Here is a 22,367-nt window from a genome sequence, read left to right on the forward strand (position 1 = left end):
TTTTTTTTTGTTTGTTTGTTTTTGTTGTTGTTTGGGGTTTGGTTTGTTTTGAATTTGTTTTGATTTTTTGTTTGTTTTGTTTTTGTTTTTTTTTTAATTGTTCACTGTTGGGAGGTGATGTTGCTAGGCTATGGGGAGTTAATACTAACTGAGTAGTCTGTGTTAATACTAACTGAGTTTTTGCTGGTACTACAATATAATCACAGGGACATTGATGTCCAAGATGAGAACATTGGTTTGAATTCTAGAAAATGTTGTTTAAAAATGTAGTATCACACCTCATTAGAAACCTTTTTATTCTCTACACAGTTATGAATTGCTTTTATATATTTTGAAGTGTTTACATGCCGTGGATATTAGGGAAATTAGAAAACCATGACTGGTCATAAAAATGGGGTTTTTTTGGATTCTTGATGCTTGATTCATGTTCAGAGTTCGGATGGATTTTAAATATAGACCTTGAATCTGGTGTTGCTTTCTTTTTTTTTTTTAATGGCCTGCATGATAAAATCATGAGTATTGTTATTAATATACTGACAGTAACATGATGACATGAGATTGGAAGGGAGTTGAAGTCTGAAGAATGATAGTATTAGCGTTCAAAATGACCAAGGCACCTGGACAAATCGTTTGGGAAGGGGAAAGAAAGATGAAAAGGATGACAGTCAGCAGGACAGACACATGGTATGCTCACTGAGAAATTAGGAGTTTCCTAAATCCAGGTTGAAGAGGTGGTTTAGTTGGTCTGTTAAAGTAATTTTTGATAGACCAGAAAGGTGAGGATTGGTTAGGAATGTAATATTGTTACAAAGAGTAGTAATGGATGAGATGTGTAGAAAGAGGCTTCTGAAGGTATAACCTTGGTGTAGTGCTGCTACCAGCTCTGCTAGAATAGTATGTTTGGTGAGAAAACTCTGCTCTCAAATACACACATGAGGATGATACATCTGCTGGAGAAATGTCAGTTGAAAAAGTGGCAATAATAAGTTTAAAAACAAAAATTTGAAAAAAATAATTGTTAAAAAAGTATAGGTAATTAAATGATAATGTTGATTTAGCCTAGTGAAGAGGTGTCTCAGGCAGGGTCATGCCTTTTATGCAAAAGGACACTGCAGCGAAAGAGAAGTACCTGGTGTCTGAGATGAGAAGTAACAGGGAATTGATTACATCAGGGATGGTGTCAGGTTGGGAAGATGAAAAAACTTAATAAAAGTCATGAAGCATTTGAGCAGATCAGAAAAAGAGAATTTGTAGTTTTTGGCCGTGAAGGTCTGCAGGGGTAGATGAGGAATGTGTCAGGAGCAATATCTGTTCAGCTGACCCTGCCCGGGGGAGCTGGGTGAACTAAACTGACTTCTTGCCTTACAAGAATCTTTGATATCCTTAAATGCTTCAGTTAATTACAAACTAAAATAGACAGAAACAGGTTTTGGGTTTTTGTTTTTTTTTTTTTTAATGTGCTAACAGCTCCATTTTCCTCTCCTTGAAGGTTGAATGTGCTGCTTATAATCCTGAGCCATACCTTGCTGGAGAAACAGAGTCAGATTCCTGTGCTGTGGAACATGGTTTTCTTTGGGTAAGTGTCACCTTTACACTTCACCCAAAGGAAAATCTGAAAGTGGTTGTCTCCTGTTTCTTTCCATTGCTTTTTGTGACTCTTGACAATATGTAGGTATGAAGGAAATGTTGGGTTGATTTTTTTCTCTTTGTTTATTTGTTTAAAGATAAAGGATTAGCTACTAATTTGTCATGTGATCTTGCTGGTCTCTGTAGGATGTCAGTTAAGTGCGTGTGGTTTGTGCAGCACGGAATGAATTCCAAAGTGCTGAGCACATTCAGAAGGGAGTTATGTGCTAATTTGTAACAATTGCTACTAAAACCCATATGAGCTTACACTGTCCTGCTCTCTGTTTTCATATTTCAGGAATGTTTTAGCCAAAAATAATCTGTTTAAATCTGCATAGGAAAATAACTTATTCTGCATATTGCTATGACCCCAGATATGCTGATATTCCAGCAGAAGAAAATGAGGTGGATAGGAGATGTTCTTAAAAAAAAAATAAAAAAGGCAAGCTAATGATTTCAGGAGCTTTTCTAGTTACTACAATACTGAAATTTTAAGGGAACCCTTGCAAATTAAAAGTTAGAAATAGCTTTTCTTAGTGGTCTTTTTCAAGGCACCCCATATAATTTCCTTCTGTCTTTGCCATTTGTAAACAGTAGTTGCAAAAACATGCTAATTAAATCTTTCTGCTGCTACAAAATATTCTTTCTTTTTCTTTACTATTTTATTTTGTATAAACAGAAAGAGTTACTATACAAAAATATGTACTGTATATGGGTAGATTTTTTTACTGCTCCCTGATCCCTGAAATGTGCAAATTTATGGACATGTTCATGATACTTAGTTCTGGATCAGGGAGAAATTTAGGCTTCTGTATCAGCAAGTTTACCAGACTCTTTCTTTTGGGATGGAGCATTTCTTTGTAGACCTGTTACTGTGCAAAGGACAGGCCTCAGCCATTTTACCTGGTTTTAAAGAACTTGAGACAATTAGAACACCAGTTATTAAAGTAGCATGTTGCACAGATACTTACAGTAATTACATTATACAAATGTATACACATTTGAGTCAGATATCAGAATAAGCCATAATATTATTCCTGCTTTAAAAACATTTTTGTGAGTGTAGAAGGCAAGTTTGTATGTATAATATTTTGATATATCTTGTATTTGTGCTGAATTATTCTCTTATGTCTGAAAATTACTCTCTTATGCATGAAAATTCATATTGGCACATATAATTTGAGATGCACTCTTCAGTTAACATTCCAGTCATTCCTTCTTGTACTTGTTGATCTTCCTGGAGACAGGTATCAGTCATGGTCTGTTGTGCTTTTTTTTATTTTCTTTTTTTCATTTCAGATTGGCAGTTGTACAAATCAGATGGGCCAGGTTGCAATAGTCTCATTTCAAAGCTCCAGCCCCAAGGTTATTGAGTGCTTCAATGTGGAATCACGGATTCTCTGCATGGTCTACATACCAGAGGAGGAGAAGCTGAAAGAGCAAAATAAAGCTCCAGACTCTGAAAACGTTCTTGCAAAAACTTCTAATGTGCCTACTATTTGCCTTGGCATGGAAGAAGGAAGGTGATTCTTGGTTTTGGTGTCATGTGTATGATTTATTGATTAAGTTTGCTATTGTACAGTAAAATTGTGTGAGATACTTCCAAGAAAATGTTACTTTTTTATAAAGTATCCAGGTATTATCCCGTGACCTCAAGGTATCCTTTCCACTTAAATAAAGGATAAAATGGACTCTACATTATTTAAAATTACACCGTGTGGTATTTGAAATTAAACAGGGCATCTTTTTGATGAAAGAGGATTAGTTCATCATATCTGAAAAATAGAAATACTACTTTTGTTACATTACAAGGCAATCTTCAGGTATTGGAAAATTTTCAGAATGGCAAAGAGGAGTCCATTAATCTTCTGCCCTGTCATATTATGGAGGATTTGTCACATGAAAAAAAAAATTGCTGTTTACTATTGACATGAATTACTTTGCTGTCTTTGGACTGATGGCCTACTGAGCCATCCCTTGATTTGGAGTGTTGTAGAACAAGGCTACATGTTCTAAACTTATAGGTCAGTTAGCAAACAGATCTTGTTAGTGAGGCCATAAGTGTGTAAATACATGTGATTTTTGGAGGTGTTTGTAACCAGTATAAATGAAGGAGATCAAAATTTTCCAAGGAAAATGCCATTTCTAGAAATCAGTGATTTAATTCCAGATTTAAAAATATTCTTACCATACCCAGTGTAACAATCAATAGGAATTGTGGAAATTTTAAGTGTAAGTGATGTCTGGTAGTGAGTTTTTCTTTTCTTCTCCCTAGTTTTCCACGTAATATATATTTTTTAACTAATTAAAAGTTTTAGATAGACTCATAATAAGGACTTTAAGCAGAATTTTTATTATGTCTCTTTTTTGAATAACTGTTTCTGCAGACAAGATAATATGAATGTGTTGTCATATGTCAATGTTAAGTAATTACAAGTTGTCTACACAGACATTCTGGGGTGTCAAGAATTGAAGGAGAAAATCCTCTTTCCCCCAATATTTTATTTTAAACTTCTCTTTTGCATATTCTAGCAAGAACTATGTAAAGCATAATTTCACAGGTCTGTTTCTTCTTACTTCTTTCTATAGCATTTCTATTTACAAAAGTTGCCAAGGCTCAAAGAAAATTCGACTTCAACACTTCTTCACTCCTGAAAAATCCACTGTTATGAGCTTAACATACAGGTCTCAGTACTTGTTTGCTGGCTTGGTAAATGGAAACGTCTCAATCTACACAAAAGCAGAAGGTAATGCTGCATAGTGATATGATTTGATGGCATCCTGAGGAACTGACATGTCAGTGTATTTTGGCAGAAGTAATTTTCCACTAATGTATTTTCTGAAAATTCTTTGCAAAACTGCTGAACTAGGATTACTGCTCTTTCCGGTATGTCTGAAGAGACTTGTCTCTTTTTGAAGGATAGTAGGAACTTTGATACTGTTCCCACTTTTACCATACATGCATATGACAATTGATTTTCCCCCTTAGCTCAAACCCTGAAGTCTTCAGTGTTGCAAAAGTCCAGAAATTTATGTGCTAACAACAGTACACAGTATTTTACACGGCACAGTGCTTATTTCTCTCAACTACAAAGTATTGGTGTTTATGAAATGCAGAAATCCCCTATTGGTAGAGATTTCTGTATATTTCATTTAAAATGATAACTCCATTTTTACTATACAGATGGGATAAGTCTTTCCTATGTGTGCAGTTCATGTATTTTATGGTAGGCCTCTTTTTTCTATTAGCATCACAGTTGGTTGTTTTGTATCTAGCTAAATAATTGGCTAAAACATTTGAATAAAGGAGAATCCCAGGCAGTTTTTCTGAACCGCAGCTGTCTTTTACAGAGCTGGTTCAGGTGCTTCCAGTACATCTCACTAACTTCCCTGCAGTATTGCATATATATAGTGATTCAGTTCAAAATCAGTGAGGCTTTGCTCAGAGTTTGAAACCTTAATGTTTTAAGTGAAATGTTAGCACAGAGACTCCTAACCTTGCAAAGCACAGAGCCAGCAGAGACCTGCCTTGTTTGTGTGAGCTGCAGTAATGGTGGTTGTCATGCTTCTCTAATGAGGTGGGCCCTGTGAACAGTTCATCTGCATTTGTGTGGCACTGCACCTTGGCTGCTAAATCCTACCAGTCTCTAACTGAGGAACCAAATCAGTATCTGTAATCTTGGAACAAATTATGTGTTCGCTATTAGATCATATAAAGATTTTGTCTGGGAAAGGTACAGGATGCTTTTTTTTTTTTTTTTTTTTTTTTTTTTCCCAAGCAACAAAGGATCTAGGAAAAAGTGCTGGGAAAGCAACTTCCTTTGTCCAGTTGTTGTCTTCAACCCAGTAGGTTTCCTGTTGAGCTGTTGTCTCTGATCCAAAGCCAGGCATTAAATTTCAGTTCCCTTTAAAACATTGTTTTTTACCACTGAATAACATTTTGCTTTTGAGGTACAGGAATGAGGTCTTGAGCCTAGATTCATAATATTTTTGGTATTTCAGTTTCTCTACATACCTGGGAGGGATATTAAAGTGAATCTGTCATCTTATCTGAAAGGTGTTGGTATATTTAAGCTGTTTTAAGACTGCAATTACTATCACTCAACTTCTTCCAGAAAAGACCACTTCAAAAACACAACTGACATCCTTGGCAGTATAGCTAAGAAAGGATTCATGGGTTGCATTATCTACAGAGAATGTTAAAGGTGGGGCAGAGCTGTTAACCAGACTGCATTACAGTCTGGTTATGAGATCGAGGTTGTTGCATTGACCAGGATCCCCTGTTTGTCTTCTTCTGAAGACACAGTTTTTGGGCAGTGAGAGGTGTTCATAGAGCCTGTCACAGTCTGAGTCACGATCACTGGAATTTTGAGATGGGAAATAATGATATTTTTCTGACTCTTGTCAGTTAATCTTGTAGTCCCTCTCCTTACTGCTTGGTCAGTGTGGCTTATTTCAGTTCTCCATGCCCCATGGAAGTTGTGTGATTGAGCTGCTGCCATGTTAGCATCCATCTTCCTTATGTTGGCTGCTGTGGTTATGTGAGGCACTCAGCCCTGGAGGGGTGTTTTTATGAGCACTGACCTATTTACCAAACAAAGGAATCCAAGCAGTGAAATGGGAGGGAGGGGGAATGCAACCTCTGAGGAGCTTTGTGCAATTCATCAGGGCTGCCTTCTGTTCTGCAGAGGAGGTTACTTTTCAGCCACTTCAGCTTGGGTTTTGGTCTGCCATCATAAAGGAGATCAAGTAAAGATTTAAAAGTGAATGTGAAATATATCACTGCATTGCATCTTGATTTGAAGCCTGAGGAGGACAAGTGCTGTGAGATGCACAGGAAAAAAATGGTTGTTGCAGGATTCCATGAATGAGACAGGATAACCTTTCTTCTAGGATGAAAATCTATCTCACACTCTGTGACAGAGTTGAGGTCCTTTTGTCTTCCTCCCTGGGCAGCAACTGTGTGGATCAGTTCAGCCACTGAAGCTTGATGCCTTACTCTGTGTAGTCAGAGACCCATGATTTGTGTCATTTGTGTCACTTACCCAAATAGCTCTAATTTCTCCAGTTGTTCTCAGAGAGGTCAGTGTATATATATATATATCCATGATGTTTGTTTACAAAGAGCAAGTGCTTTCTTCTGACTTTCTTCACTAGAGAACTATGTCAGATCAACAGCATCCAGAGTGCTCTGGCTGCAGAAAATCTTGTCTTGAAGTAGTAAAAAATGGAAACTGAGAAGTCTGTACAGTAAACTAAGGAGCAAATGCCATTTTAGTGGGAAAGTAGGAGGTGCACAACTTCCTTTCTGGAGGGTAGTCATATTTTAGTGAGATACCTCTGTATCCATATACTTTCACATATGAGGTAAAAAGTACTTAAGTACTTTTTAGTATTTTACGTACTTAAAAATACATAATTTAATGTATTTGAACACAAACTGAAAGAAAAGTCTTGAGGTGCTGATACCATAAAATCTACTTGGCTCTTAAATGTGAGCTGACATGATGGTTTGTGAAAATATCACAGAACACTAGGATGCAGGTCAGCTTATATGTTAATTGTAAAAACAGTACCCCTGAAAATTATCCTCACTAATCCTTAATTTTATGTATATGTGAAGACTTGTTTTGGGAACTGTGAGACAGCCAGTAAATTAAATTCTGTTCTGTATAGGAAGGGGAGTGGTGCAGATTGCAAAATTTCTCTTTTGCACAGTTATCAGTCTGAAAAATTCTGCCTTTAGTGTTTGCCTCTGGCTGAGTTAATATTTCCATTAAAAACATGCTTAGAAGAGGTTAAGGGAAAAGTGTGTTGTACTGTCTTTGTTTAAAAAACATAACAAAACCCCTTTGTGATGATTGCAGACAGCCCAGCAGATGTGTTTTCTGAGTGATGTAATGGCAAAAAAGGTCAGCGCGTGTTTGACTTCCATTCACAAAAGTATCTTAGGAAAGGGAAATCACAATCTTTATATAATATAGGTGTATTGTTCCTGATACACTGTAGTCAGTTCCAGCTTCCTTTCTGCTGGACATTGATATACATTTCCTTTTCATAAAGTCCTGTAAAGAGTACAGGAGAGAAACAGGAAAAAGAAAATAAAAACTCAGAATTGTTGTGGCAGAAAGTAGAATAATTAATATTTAAGTAGTTCAGTAAGAGTTTGGTCCAGTGAAATAGTAGCTGAGGCAATTTTGGCCATGCACAGAACAGAAGAGACTTCACTGGTAAGAACTTAGGGAGCACTGAAGTTGGTCAGAAGTTTTGATTACTTCCCATAGAGGAAGTCCATAGAGGCTTTGTGACACTAATCAATGGAGCATTTTCAGAGGATTAATATAAAGGAAAATGGAAAAAAAAAACAAACCTGAAAGGAAACACAAGAGTAAGGGAAACTGTTATAACAGTGAAGGGGTAGCAAGTCAGTTGACTGGTGAGGTACCTTGATGGATTTGGTAAGGCCCTTGTGTCCTCCGAGAAATGGAAGAAAGGAAGAATATGTGGAATGTAAAATGCTGATGTCAAAGTCAGAGCTTGAGTGGATCCATGTATTGCTCTAGCTTGTCTGAAGAGTGGATTTCTGGCATGTGATTGCCACTTCAAGTAGACATTGTGAGAGGTATTGCTGTGAAAAATAAACAGTGGTATTTAGCTGTTAGGGAGAGGACTAGAGCAGTGATACTGAAATGGAGATAAAATACTCCATTTTGAGTGTCACATTATACTCATCACCAGAAATATGTTGACACTGCTTTCAGTCTTATTTGTGTATCTCATGCCAGGACCTCAGCACCACCCCCTGTATAACTGTAGGAAGAGCTCTGTCAGCTGTTTGGCTTGAAGAATTTGATGCATGTGGGAGAAAAAATGAGTATGCATGCACAGTGTAGGACATTCCTAGTTACACATTGTTTAGAAGAGCAGGCCTGAGTGTCTCATCTTATTTTCAAATAATAAGGAATGTGCTAAACTTTTGACTTCTGTAGGTACCATTTTACTCCTCCACAGTGCTGGGTTATGTACCATGTGATGGAAAAAATGTTTGTGCTCCAGTGCACTAATTAACCAAGACCTGCTGTTCCCAGGGCTGGGTTGGCAGCTCTGTTGAAAGCATCAATAGTGCTGCTAAGCAAGAGAGGAAGCTGTCAACAAAAACGCTTGCTGGGTTCAGCTTGACTGAAAACATAAAGGAAGGGAAGACTACTACAAACTTTGAAAAGAGTTTCTGAGGAAATGAACTATATGTTAATAGGTTATCTCATATGAAGACCTGAGTGAACCAACTAATTACAATTTTTAAAAGTACTAAATATTTAAAATATTTACAAATTAATAATAGGAAGCCTATTCCTATAAATTATTGTGAAATAATTTTACTTCCTTCATTGGGTTTTCTGGAAACAAACCACAGAAGGATAAAATGAACATGGTTTTAAAACTTTTCCTATAAAATGGACATTGTTTTAAAACTTCTTCTATTCACTAAAATTTAATCAGATAGGAAGATAACTAATTTTCCAAATTCATAAAAAATCACAAGACGAATAGCAAAATGCACTAATGGAAATAATGCCCTTTTACACTGAATTCTTGGAAATATATTATGAGCATGAGAGACCTTACTTTGATGCAGCTAAACAGCCTGATATATGCATTGCAAGATACTGTTCAACACTGGTGTATAAACTATGGCATGTAACTTCTGGAGAAATAGAAGTTAAAAAGAGTATAAAAAATTGTGGCACAACACAGTGACATAACACAGATCTATTAGTATTAAAAAAAAATCATCTTCTGTTTTTCTAAAATACTTGTCTAATATGCAAATATCAGACATCCTATATACAACATAAATATATGACATCTAATTTCCAGAAGCCCCTGGATTCATTTCTATCTTTGACCATGTTCTCAGATTTTGTGGACACATCTTTCCTGCAAACAGCTGTACCTGCAATTCATATAGTATGCCTTGAGATTCTGTTGGCAAAAGTTTTATCTTGGCTTCTATTTCTTGCTTCTTTTATCTTTTGCCAGGAAAAAATAAACCTATTTTAATCAGTAACTAACAAAGGATTTTATAGCATCAAATGAAGCTATTTCTTATCTTTTTTGCAAGTGCTGTGACTAATTTTGAGTACCTGGATAGTGCCAGTTGTTGAAACTACTTACATAAGCACGTCTTGAATCTGTAGGTGTTTTCACAAGTCAGATTGAGATAATGTCTTTTCCCTTAGATTTTAGAAGCAATGGACATTGGACCAGACAGATAACATGAAACAGCCAGTGTCAAACATGAAGTCTGTGCAGGCAGGTATTGAACAGGGTCTGCTGAGATCTGGAGAGAGAGGGAGGAAGAGTATTATGTTTTCTTTTAAGTGTGATTTTGATAGTGTTAAACCACTTGTGAGCTAGACACAGACTTGCTAAGTAATTTTGGAAATGGGTGATAAAAATTCTTGGTCAGCAAAATGAAGTCATGATCTTACTTTTAGCCAGCAGCCTGTGGTTAAAGCATTTACAGAAGTATGTTGGATTATCGGGCTTAATCCCTTGCCTTGCTTGAGTGGATTTTAACCCATGCTTTCCACTCTCAAGAGATTTCCCTGGCTGCCACAAAATGAAAGGAGATGAACAGGGCTTAATTTGTCCTCCTGGTGCCATTCCACTTTGTATAATTAATGAATCATTCACTGAAGCAGGGTCCAGAACACAGCTGACACATCCTTTGAATACTGTTCTAATTACTAGACCAGAGAGTGTCCCCCTACCCATTTTCCCCCTCATCTGTCTCAGATGCTGTCTGATCTAGAAGTTTTTGCAGGAGGAAATAAGAAAGCACCAGAGAATAGCCTTATCACATGACTAGTGTCATAGGGTAGAGCGATAGCTTTGGGTCTTTCCTGGGCTGATACATCAAGTGGGATTTCAGACATATTTTTTCAAGAAATTGTGGTAACATGAAAGACATGAAGCCTCTATCTCACCTTCTTTGTATGTCCAATCCTATGGAACTCTTAAACTGGACTGTCAAGTACTATGTTAACACACACCCCACAGAAAATGGTTTTGTGAGAACTGAGTTTTTTTAGGCATATGTGTTGAATCAGATATTCATTACTCAGATGGTATTTATAACATTGATAGTATTTAAATCAGCTTCTTACATTGGAGATTTTTACATGGAGATTATTAGTAAGACTTAATGCTTAGTCATCTGAGGAGTTACATGGAACTTCAGGGCACAAAGGTCCAGATTTATGAAAAAAATAAACACATTAGATGTTTGAAATTTAATTTAAGCAAAATGGCAATGAGTCACAGTTGAGATCCTGAAAATCCTTATTTTCCTGTTGTTCCAGTATCAGCTATGCTTTATATATAAATTAATGTATACCTTGAATGTATTTAAAAGAAAGACTTGTCAAGTTCTATGACTTTTGTTTTATATTAATTGTTAAAATATAACTAGAAAAGATAGCTTTTTTTCTCAGCATATCTGCTCTTTGCCCAAACTCATAGTCCTTATCCTTCAGAAAAGACAGGAAGAATGTACCAGAATTATGCTGGGTTTATCCCTAAGAATGGTGCCATGTACAGATTGTTGTTAAACTTCTGCAGTCAGCATCCCTTGCACAATGAAAATTGTGACACACATGTGTGCAGCTTCACTCTCTGAAGACTCTGCACTGCCTGCAGTGCTTACAGCAATCATAGAGTATGGACAGCCTCCCGTTTGGAATTGAATTTGTGGGTAATGTGGTTGCTAAAGAATGGAAACTTTTCCAGAAGTTTGTTTATTACTAATAGTATATATGAGTCAGAGAGAACACAGAGTGACTCTGACATTACTGGGAGAGTTTGCAGGCTAATAACTGGAAGCACTCTTCGCAATGCAAACTAAAATAATGAAAATTATTTTGACAACCTAAAACTAAATGTCACTTCTACAAAGATGCTTTCAGAAGAGAGCCACATCCTGAGAATGACTCAGCGAAGGTTGTATCTCACAGATGACAGAAATTTTGAGAAGTACTCCAGAACTGAGGCTTCTCATTATTGTTGTTGCTACTGTGATTGGTGAAGCAGGAAATTTTGTACCCCTGTTCCCTAAGCAAATAATAGAAGATGCACTTGTTTTCAGGAGGGAAAAGGAAAAAATTGTACTTAAGTGTCTGCCTAAAGATGTGTTTACTTTGGTCTCATCAATCAAAATTTAAGTGGTTACTGAGTTGAAACCAGTGTCAGAAAAGTAAACTTTTCTGCAGCTTGTGCAGGAAGAAGGTTTTTCAATGAAGAAATGGAGCTTTTTGAAATATTTTATCGCAGGGTAAAACCAGGTACTTTTAGCAGATCTTTTTATTATTAATAAATCATAATGTATAGAAATGTCATCTTTGAGACTATATTCAGTGAGCACTTATAATATACAGACTAATATGAAAACATTAAAATTATTATTGATGTACTTAACATGTCAATTTGTATGTATAAAAGAGAAAGCCACAACTGTTTCAAGAAGCCTGTGTTGCTGGTTCTTAAATTTGGGGATAAATAATCTCCTAGGCCTTGTTTCAAAGAGATGGCAATTGTGAGTGACCATAGCAGTAGGAGGAAGCATGCAGTTCTTAGCAGAACCTCTCTGAACAACTGTGCCCCATACACATGCATAATTTAATTTAGAACTGCTAAAAGCAGTCCGAAGAAAACACTGTGGGTTTTATAATTAGAGGAAAAAGTAAGAAAAGTGAAGGTATGGCACAAGACCAGGTTTTAATTTCTTCTTTTTTTGGTCTTAATTTCCATCTTAATTGAAGCATCTGGTAGTAGGAAGGTCCATTCCATCAAAATGCTCTTAGAGAGTGAACTGCACTCCTTACAGCCTACAGTATAAATCTTCCTGACGACTGTGCACATGAAGGATGATTCTGTCCTAGTTAGAAATTGATTCATCTTGAAATAAGTTGACTGTGAGCTCCTTCTGAGTTGGAGACAATTGTGTTAGCCTTGGATTTCTGACTGTATTTCCTCTGGAAGGGAAAGCAGTTGTATCAGAACAGCAATGTGGTATTCCTGAATTATCATTTAATCTAGGTAAAATTTACTCTGTTGACAGTTACATGAGTTCTTAGGTTTGGGTTTTCTCCTTAATGTTATTTTAGCCTTGCAAATTTAGTCTGGAAGCTAAACATAATCATACACAAATCACAGTGTGGCTTGAAGTGGCAACTTGCAGAAATTCAAACAGTGGACTTTTCAGAACTGTTCTAAAGCAAAGATTTGGTTGTGTATAACCTTTCTTCTTTTTTTTTATTGAAGATGGGACATGGAACACAGAACCTCAGAAGGTAGTTAAATTGGGTGTTCTACCTGTTAGAAGTCTGCTTGTGATGGAGGAGACCATTTGGGCTGCATGTGGTGGACAGATTTTTATAATCAGCACTGTGACGCATTCCATAGAGGTAAACACTTTTGAAAGCATTGCTCAGCTATTATGCTTCAGGGTATAAGTGGTGAAATTTTAAAGATGAAAATGTGTTTAAGAAGCATCATGATTCAGGAAGCTTTTTATTGAATGTGGTCTCAGTTCTTTTAAATCTCATTTCCTTAGTTGGTAATTCTGCTGTTGTGTTCTCTGCTGATGTCTCATCAGACCTTGCTGCCATTTACCCACTAGTTTCCATAAGGTGCTTGGAAATGACAGAGTATTTGGGGCAAGAGATTTACTTTAAAATGAAATCTGAGGTAAGGCAGCAGAGAACTGGGTGCCTATAGGCACATTTTATGTTAATTACAGAAGAAGGTTTAACTGAGAGACTGCCTCTATACAGTTCGATGTTACTTGTACCTTGCAATAATTTCATAATATATTTTTGCAGAGTTTTGCTTCTCGGTGGCCTACAAAAATTTTATTTGCATAAGAGCAGTTTCTGATGAATAGTCACACAAAAGCTGGCTTTTTCAGAATGAGAGAAGAGTCTTAAGGGTTCAAACTCACATTTGTGACCACATTTTCCAGAAAATGTTAAGCCCTTATTTCTGTCAAAATTGCAGCTTTCACCAAAAAATATCTTAGTAGTCCAAAGTTAAGAGCTGATGAAGCATCACGATTTCAACCTCTCCTTCAACCTACAACAGAGTGTCACTGAATTGTATGATGTTTACAGCCATGAAGTTTTTTCAAACAGGAAACATGATGAGCTCACAGCCTCCTTCTTTGTGTGCTTTGTTGCTGCATTTTTGTCTTTGATGATAGTGTTTTCTCCCAACAATTGTCTGTTTGGTACAATTGATTCTGTGAGTCACTGTCATGGGTTTGCAGGGAAATGGCTAACATCCTAATTTCCTCTGTCTTTTTCTGTGTTTTCTGAGAGATTTGTTTCATCTAATAAGATGGATCTTATATTCTCTCCTACTTTGCTTTTCTTTAAGGCTTGTTTTGTTGGTAGTTTGAATGGTATGATTAGGGAAAGATTTTGGATGAGTGATTTGGATAGGTGCTTGAAATGGACTTTTGTTAGTTTCACAGCCTCTGGGACACATGGTTGCTATTTTACAGTCTTTAGTAAAATCTCTCAGATTCTCACTAGGAAAATGGTAAGAAATCACAGCCAGGTTGTTCCTGTGTGAGGCTGGATACATACAGCCAGATCTCTGTAAATAGGTTTGGCAAGTCTGGCCTAATTCTGTAACACAGCTCTCCCTAAGTCTGGTGGTATGGCTGCAGTTTGGGCTATGCTGGGCTGTTTTGGCAGATGAGAACAAACCCAGAGTTAAACAAACTTTGAGGATTAAAGAATGTTTAAAGCTTACTCTGTCATAATACAGTAAAATGTCATGGACTGCAGTGTTGAAAACAGAAGTTTGGAAACATAAAATAACAAGTACTCTACCAATATCTCTCAAACATGGCAGTTTCATTTTTCAGCTGTTACTACAGATTTTCCTACAAAAGCATCACAGGAGGTTTCTTCTCATTTCTCAGCTAAGCCATCTGTTGTATTCAGAGCTCAGGTTATTATAGGTCTGTTGCACACACAATAAGTGCTGCAGCAAGCAACAGATAAGAAATGGTGCATATGGGTTGAATAATGTTTTTTCAATATAAATGAGTTTCTTCAAGAACATGATGATTTTCTGTACATCTGGCTGAGGGTCATCTTTTTAATTTCACACAAATATCCATGGCATAGCGTGTCATCTTCTTCATAGAATTGTGAATGAGTGATGATTTTCTGTTGCTTCTTTATGGGTATTAAGACATACTGATCTTTTTCTCATCATCTCACCAGACTAAACAGGTCTCTAATGTTTTCAGTGTTGCTGCCTACTTAGTGACCTGGCTTGTTTTGATAACTTCCTAGGTTTATGTTTCCAAAAGTGATCTGCTATGTTGTCCTTCCCATGTTCACTGGCAATATTGTTTTGATATTATACAATATATGCGGCAATTTAAACTCTGTTTATATAAAATATTTTAACATCTGAGCTGCCTCTTCCATACTGTGAAGAGCAGAATATTTGCCATGAGGGGAAGCAGGAGCAAGGAAATGTTTGTTCTCCCTCTGTGCTCTCTCATTGAAAGTTAGTTGTAATGATTTGACTCAAGATCTTTTGCATAAACATGATCTTCGCTCCATCAGCAGGAATCCAGTTGTTGCACAGGGCTCACCTGTTACTCTTCCCTCTTCACTGAACTCCTTTATATTTCCATGTACATAATGTGGAGATACTCCCTGTATACTGCAATGCAGCTGCTTGCTACTTCATTGCTACTGTCATGCATGCATACTATGTGCTCTGCGTCATGTACGTTATCTGTAAAGGCATCTGGCAAGATTTTAAGGCCATGTTTGTGCAAGTCCATGAGCATATTCAAGTCTATTTTTTAAACTTGTCCTTGTGAGGCACTTTTTGCTTCACAGGTATCTCATATTTAACTGTGTGTGCATTTGCTAAGTGCAAAGTACATTACCCTTGAAGACAATCTCATTCCATGCCTTCTTGCTTTGCTAAGATTTTTATTTAAGATTTTTTTTCTTTCTTAAATAATTTTTAGTAAATGAGCAGGTTTGGCATTGTGTATATTGGATTTGGATATTACTCACTTCTGCTTTTCTCCCCTTCTGATGTGGGTAAGACTCTCAATTCACTTGTTCTAATGATATGTTATTAGAATGTTTTAGGTAATGTCTTTTATTGGCACAATGCCCCAAACTGGCACAATGCCTCAAGATCCTTGGCAGGGCACACATGAGAAATGCATCAATTGCTGTTATATATTAATTACATACTCTGATCCTCTTTCTGTGAAGAAGAAATTTGTCACTTAGTTTTGACCCTAGATCTGACAGTTGTATTGCAGTTGGGTACAGACCTACGTCCGATAATGGTCTCTGTGCCTGGAGCTCCTTGTATTCTGCAAAGGCAGTTTGTTCCTGTTTCAAAACTTCAAAAAGTGCCAGACTGTTTAATAAAGTCACTGGTTGAGTGTCATTCTATCCTGTCTGTTTTGTCTTGTTTTTAAAACTTTGCTATCTATACAGGGGTTACACTGAAATGTTCAGCTGAGTAAACAAAAATATGGAAATCCCTGTGCATGAATGTGTGTTGCCCAAGTGTTGTACCTTCTTTAAAGCAGTGAAGGACATTTGTTTGATGTTGAAGGTAATGGCACCCATTATCCTCTTCACCTGAACTTGGAGAAATTGTGGTTCATCTCTTGGTGCAGCAGTTTGGTGTGAGCACTCCCTCAAAAGAAGGGCTCTGCTGTGTCCCACACTGCTGGAGCACCGGTGAGCTGCATTGAGCTGTGGCATCCCCGGTGCCTTCTGCAGCTCCTGTGCTGCTGTAGTTAGAATGGGAGAGCCTGAGGGGGAAAAGCCAGGCAAGAGGAATGTAGGTATGAAAACTAAAAGAGAAAAAGCAATTGAATTAAATTCTTTGGGTAACAAAAGGAATAAGACATCTTTTTATTTCTTTTTATAAAAAGAAAAGAAACTTAGAAGTAAAAGACCAGCTCACAGGTTTTCAGATAGATGTGTAATTGAAACAGATGTCAAAGATATCCTTTATGCAAAAATTTATGCATAAGAAGGTGCAGTTTTGGGATATGTTCTTGCTCCATGTTAGAGGACCCTTTCAATGAGAAGAATAGTTCTTTCTACAGGCCTTGTCGTGTTTTCAGTATACAGTTTTACTTCAAGTGGGTCTGTGTGTTCCAGCAGGCAGCTGTACAAATGGCAGGACAGACTTAAGTGGGAGTATAATGAGCTGGCTAGTAAAAATGGAATGCTACAAAAATGCATGTGCAAGTTGTTTTCAGTGGCACCAACATAGTTGTCAGCTGTGGTTGGATCACTCCAGAGAAAATTAGTTTTTTACAATCTTCTTCATTTTTCTTCTAATTTCAAAAAGTGCTGGTCAGCAGTCTTTTCAGCACTCTTCAGCAGCTGTGGGTCTATCCCCTAGAAGTTCTCAAAAGCCAATTAGTCACCAGTGTAGAGATGTATGAATCTATTTTAAAAAGTGAGTAGTTTAGAATCTTTTTTTGCAATGGAACATGCATGATTAGAATATCAGCAAATCTAGTCATAAGGGCTGTTTCTGACTTTGAAAGATTTTTTAATGGATAAATTCTTCTGTATAATAAATCTTATGATTTTCAAACTGTGTGTATCATTTGGTAATGAATTAATACTGGTTACCTGAGGAAAACAATGAATATAAATGTGTCTGCCAGAGTTGATTGCCTTACATTCTGCAGTGTTGTTATTCAAAGAATCAAAAGGTAATACAGTAGCACTCAAAAACTGAACCACTGCCTGACAGCTGAAGAGAAAATTCTGTTTATTTACTAAAACTGAACATTTGGAGAATAATGTTAACAAATGAAAAACACAAAAGATAATTCCCATCCTCTTTAAACAGCAAATTTCTCTGTGAAAATAATAGTTGATGCAGTAATAAAGTATAAAAAAAAAAATTAAGTGCTTAGTAAACATAATACCAAAAGTTATTCTTTGTCTCTGATCTCAGCCTGTTAGTTGAATTTTGATGGAAAATTTGGACAATATATCTATAACCTTATTAAATTTAAATTTTAATGAAAAAAATGCCAAAATGGAACTTAATTGTAACACCTGAAAAAATTTAAGTGTATTTCACAAGGAAGGAGGAGGTACTTCTGCATTTTATCTGCAAATGTAATAAATAATATGTAATACATTAAGTGAATATTAGAGCACTTATTACTTCCATACTCCTCAGTGAGAGATTTTTATCCAAGGAACAGTTTGTCATTTATTTAGCTAAGTAAGTTTTGTGTCTATCAGACTGGCTCTCTGATAATAGCTGGCACAACAATAAAAGGCTGTGTTCAACTTCAGAGACAGTCTTCTTACAAGACAAAACTGGAGGGAAAACAATCCTTCCTTCTTATTAATGATTAAGAAACTTTACTACAGCTTTATCTCACATGTTAATAGAGACATACAGAGAGAGAGACTGGCTCTAGATCAAGGAAAAAGGTCTGTCATCAAAGTGTTGTGTTACTTACATTTAGAAAGAGAAGCACCAATTCTTTGAAGGACAGGAAAACAATATAGCTAATACTTGTGAAATTCAGAAGCATCAAAAACCAAACTGCCGTATTAAGGCTGACATTGCTATGTGTGTAATTGTGCAAATAATTGTGTGTTTGTATTCTTAAACACTCTGCTTTCTCAATATGACTTTTTATTACATTGTTATTCTTGTTATGAAATGATCCCCAGCAGAACAAAAGAAAAGTATTTTTTATTGTTGAAATAGAAGTTCTGCTGTAGATAAAAGAACAGCTGTGGTAGTTTCCCCAAAGGAGTATAAATAAAGAAATACAAAATCCTTTTAAGTCTGAGCTGTTTTGGGCTTGCCAGCCCCTGTAATGCAATATTTTTAAAAACTAGAAAATCTGAGTTAATCTGTTAGGTGGAACCCTGGCTTAAGAGCTGAGACTCCTTCTATACTAATGATGATATATTTCCAAAAAAAGTCCCAGGGAAATTAACACATCATACCTTTCTACCAGAACATATCCTGAGCAAGGCAGAGGAAGCTTTGTCCTTGTCAAAGAGGATGAAGATACGGTGCTTACACTGAAAAGCTGGTAAGAAAGGTTGAGTGATATCCTTGACTTGCATTTTGTTGCAGAACCATTTTGAAGCCCATCAAGAGGAAGGGATGGTTATCTCTCACATGGCTGTGGCTGGAGTAGGAGTCTGGATTGCCTTCACATCAGGATCTACCCTTCGACTGTTCCACACAGAGACGCTGAAACACCTCCAGGATGTTAACATTGCCACACCTGTTCACAATATGTTGCCAGGTAGCTGAATTGCATCACATGGTAACATTTTTGTTTTATCACTGTTGTTCTTCGGTGCTGTAGATTAGGCTAGAATCAGAAGATTCATCTCAGACTTTGAGTCTGGTAAGTGTCTCCTGACTGTTGACTACAGTAAGTCATAGTCCATCTCCTGCCTGGTGAACAATGTGTGCAGTAAGCTGGCCGAGTAACAGCAGGTTGAGATAAGCAGGTGGATTCTTCTGTTTGGTCCTATTTTTTGTGTGACTCTGAAACAGCTGGACAATGTAATCTGTCATGAAATTGTGTTTACTTTGCAGAGATTAGCATTTGCTTTTGGAAGCTTAGAATCTAGTACATGATGGAATCATTTTGCCTAGGATCTGGACCAAAAAACCACTTTCTTACTTTTAGTTATATCAGTAGATCCAGGGAACTCAGCTGAACCACTCACATGCTGCCATTTTGGAGTGTGTTCAGTGTTTTGCTGACCCGAGCTCTAATTTGGTGAATGAAATTATTAGTTTTAAATCTAACCTGTGGTTGTTAGGATAAAATTTTAAAAATTAAAACTCTTTACATGTTTTAAGACAGAAGCTGTTCAATAAACAATAAGTTGAAATGGCTTGTATCAGTTTAGCAAGTGGATGACAAGGACCTCAGCATCAGCAACACATCAGGTGGGAGCTGGGACTGTGCTGGGAGGAGAGAGACAGAAAAGTGGTCCTGGCATGGCTGAGCATGAAGTATCCATGAGTGGACAACCATTCTTTCTGTCTCTCCCTGTTTGTAGACTGGAATAGACCAAGGTTCTGCAGTTTTTATGGGCAATATGTGCGCCAGCTTTATTGCTTAGTTTTTCTAGCTGAAGCCAGTTCTTCCCACACAGAGATTATATTTATATTCTCACAGGAGTTAGGTATGAATCTTACATCAAAAATGTTTCACTTTTTCAATGTCTTCTTCTTAGCGTGTTTTCTTTCAGATTACATTAGCTTTGCAATAAAACTCCATTATAAATTTTGTCTGTTTGTTATGTTCTAGACAGGGTGCTTTTTACATGTGGTGTTTGACCGTAGCTCCAGCACTGAACAGCAGCAAATCACCTGCCTTTACATAGATAATTTGATTGCATTCATCAGAATTGTGCAAAGAAATCAAGATCAGTTGTAAAAAGAACTTTAAATGAACTTTTAGTATATTCTGCTGTTCATAGCAGGAGGAAAAAGGGAAGTGAAACCTCCCATATACATATTTTCTGCATGTAAAAATAGTCAAAAATTTAGCTTTGTGTTCATTGCCATGGCAATAAAACTGCTGATATAACATACTATTATTTTTGTAAAAGAGTTTTAGCTAATTATAGCTCCTTGGTGTCATTCCTACCCATTTTAGTTCCTTTTTTTTTTTTTTTTTTTCTCAATGTCTTCACAGAAAGCACATCAGTGAATGGAAATGGAAGGCTATTTTGGGAGTAGGACATTATTATAGCAAATGTTCAAAGGGAGACTCCTTTCTAAAAATGAACTGAATTTCAATTATTTAGCAGCAGCTCTCAGGCCTGTTTATATGATCTCAAAATGCTGCAACAACAAAGGCTAAAAGACAGAGTAGTAGGAGGTTTACATAATAAAGCAGCAGTTTTGGAATTAAAAGGAGCTAAAGAATCAAGTTATCAAGTTCTGTATAGTATATATTAAGTTAAAAAAGGATAAAAAAACCAACAAAGTGAAACTGAATTACAGCAAAGTGAAATAGCTGTATATTTACAATATATGTATTTGCCTTCATGAGAGATTTTTATGACATTTACTTTTAAAGTAAACAGCTCTATTAGCTTTCTGAAATTCAATAGAAGTTCCTTAATATGCAGAAATAACAGATAAGTAAAAATTCAAGTGGTGTTGAAATGAGAGAAGAAATTTGTGTAAAAATATTGCCAAGAGTCTTAAGAAGAGAGACATAAAAAGGTAAGATCTTTGTATAGCTTTAAAGAAGCTGGGCTTCTTTTCCCTGGATTTTAGGAGCAACAAGATGTGTTACTGGCCCAATAGGCTACCTAGAGATGTCTTCACTTAAAAGTAATGCAGATAAGAGGAATGTTGCTTCATTAGGTTAATGATTTTTTTTTGTTGTTATACTGTACAAGTAAAAGAAAAATTTACTGTCACTGTTAGGAATTATTACTGTGAGTTACAGTACTTTAAAGATAACTACAGTTAGCAGAGTAGGAGGGTCTTAATCTTAATATTGAGTTCTCATAGCAGTAAATTTCCCCAATTTTGTTCTTAGGAGAAGACAGTTTTAAGTATCACAGTTCTCTGTCTTGTAAAGGACAGAATCACAGGGGAGTGAAATGGCACAGAAGGCAATTGTCCTTATGATGTAGTGAAGTTTAGTAATGAAAAAAACCAGACTGTGTCTGACAGATTCTTTTACCTGCTGGAGGTAATTTTAAATCTGTGGCAGTCCCCATCTGACTTTTGGAGATTGGAGGGCTCTCACTTTCTGGAGCTGTGGAAAGTTTGTGTGTTGGAATGCAGGACTGGAAATGAAACCAGGATCACAGAGGTGACTGTGGGATAGATATTTAGTCTAGACAAGTCTGCACTACCTTTACTTCATATGTCATCAAAAATATTTCTTAATGATGTATAACAGGTTTGTGTTCTGTAACAAAAGACCAAATGCCATGTGAGAAAGGAAGAGAATGGTTGAGAGGAAGAACATAATCATTGTTATAGATCCAGCTAGCTGTTTATTTCACTGTCTTCTTCACTGTGGATTCACAGTACAGCTGTATTGCTTTTAAGGAGCCCAAGCACAGCTCTGTTATCTTAACAGAGGGCATACTGAGCAGTAAAGAAATCTATTAACATTTGAAGACAAATACTCACACTTCACTAGTGCAACATATATCATTTGTAGAGAATGTTTATGCTTAAATTTTGTGATCTGTAGCTGAAGGATCAACAAAGTCAGTTTTTCACCAGCCTTTGTTACAGCTCACCAAAAAAGTCATACTGTACATGAACAAACCACTTGTTTTTTCATAGTCACAGTCAGTATTTTATTAAAGAACATCCTTAAACATATTTTTGCTCTCAGTTCTACAAGAATTTGCCCTTCTAAAGAGACTTGTAATTACAGTGACCTTGATACTTCATTGCTCATATGGATGATGACAGGTTACCTGTTTAACAAAGAGATGATTTCTGCTTAACTTGCCATATTCTGTTTATATCCATATATCCTCTAATGGCATGTGTGTTTCCTGGAAACAGATGGCAAAAGCAAAGGAAAAAAAGTATCATTTCCTCTCTACAGAAAACCAACTCTACTATGAAGCTTTACAGCTTTCCCACCCTGCCAGGTGCCAGAGCATGAAATGCAG

The 22,367-nt window shown here is 36.5% G+C and overlaps 1 protein-coding gene across 8 annotated transcripts in view; it reads left to right on the forward strand.

Annotated features, from left to right (window-relative positions):
- Nucleotides 1–22,367, forward strand: part of ARHGEF10 (Rho guanine nucleotide exchange factor 10) — a 110,368-nt gene that overhangs the window by 78,957 nt on the left and 9,044 nt on the right. For all 8 annotated transcript variants that reach the window (XM_041477411.1, XM_041477416.1, XM_041477415.1 and 5 more), the window contains 5 exons: nucleotides 1,490–1,576; nucleotides 2,926–3,149; nucleotides 4,216–4,373; nucleotides 12,949–13,091; nucleotides 18,820–18,994. In XM_041477411.1, coding sequence (XP_041333345.1) covers nucleotides 1,490–1,576; nucleotides 2,926–3,149; nucleotides 4,216–4,373; nucleotides 12,949–13,091; nucleotides 18,820–18,994 — 787 coding nt within the window. The remainder of the gene's footprint in view (nucleotides 1–1,489; nucleotides 1,577–2,925; nucleotides 3,150–4,215; nucleotides 4,374–12,948; nucleotides 13,092–18,819; nucleotides 18,995–22,367) is intronic.

Source organism: Pyrgilauda ruficollis, unplaced genomic scaffold (genome assembly GCF_017590135.1).
Source record: "Pyrgilauda ruficollis isolate IOZ18807 unplaced genomic scaffold, ASM1759013v1 scaffold40, whole genome shotgun sequence".
In the NCBI taxonomy this organism is placed as follows: Eukaryota; Metazoa; Chordata; class Aves; order Passeriformes; family Passeridae; genus Pyrgilauda; species Pyrgilauda ruficollis.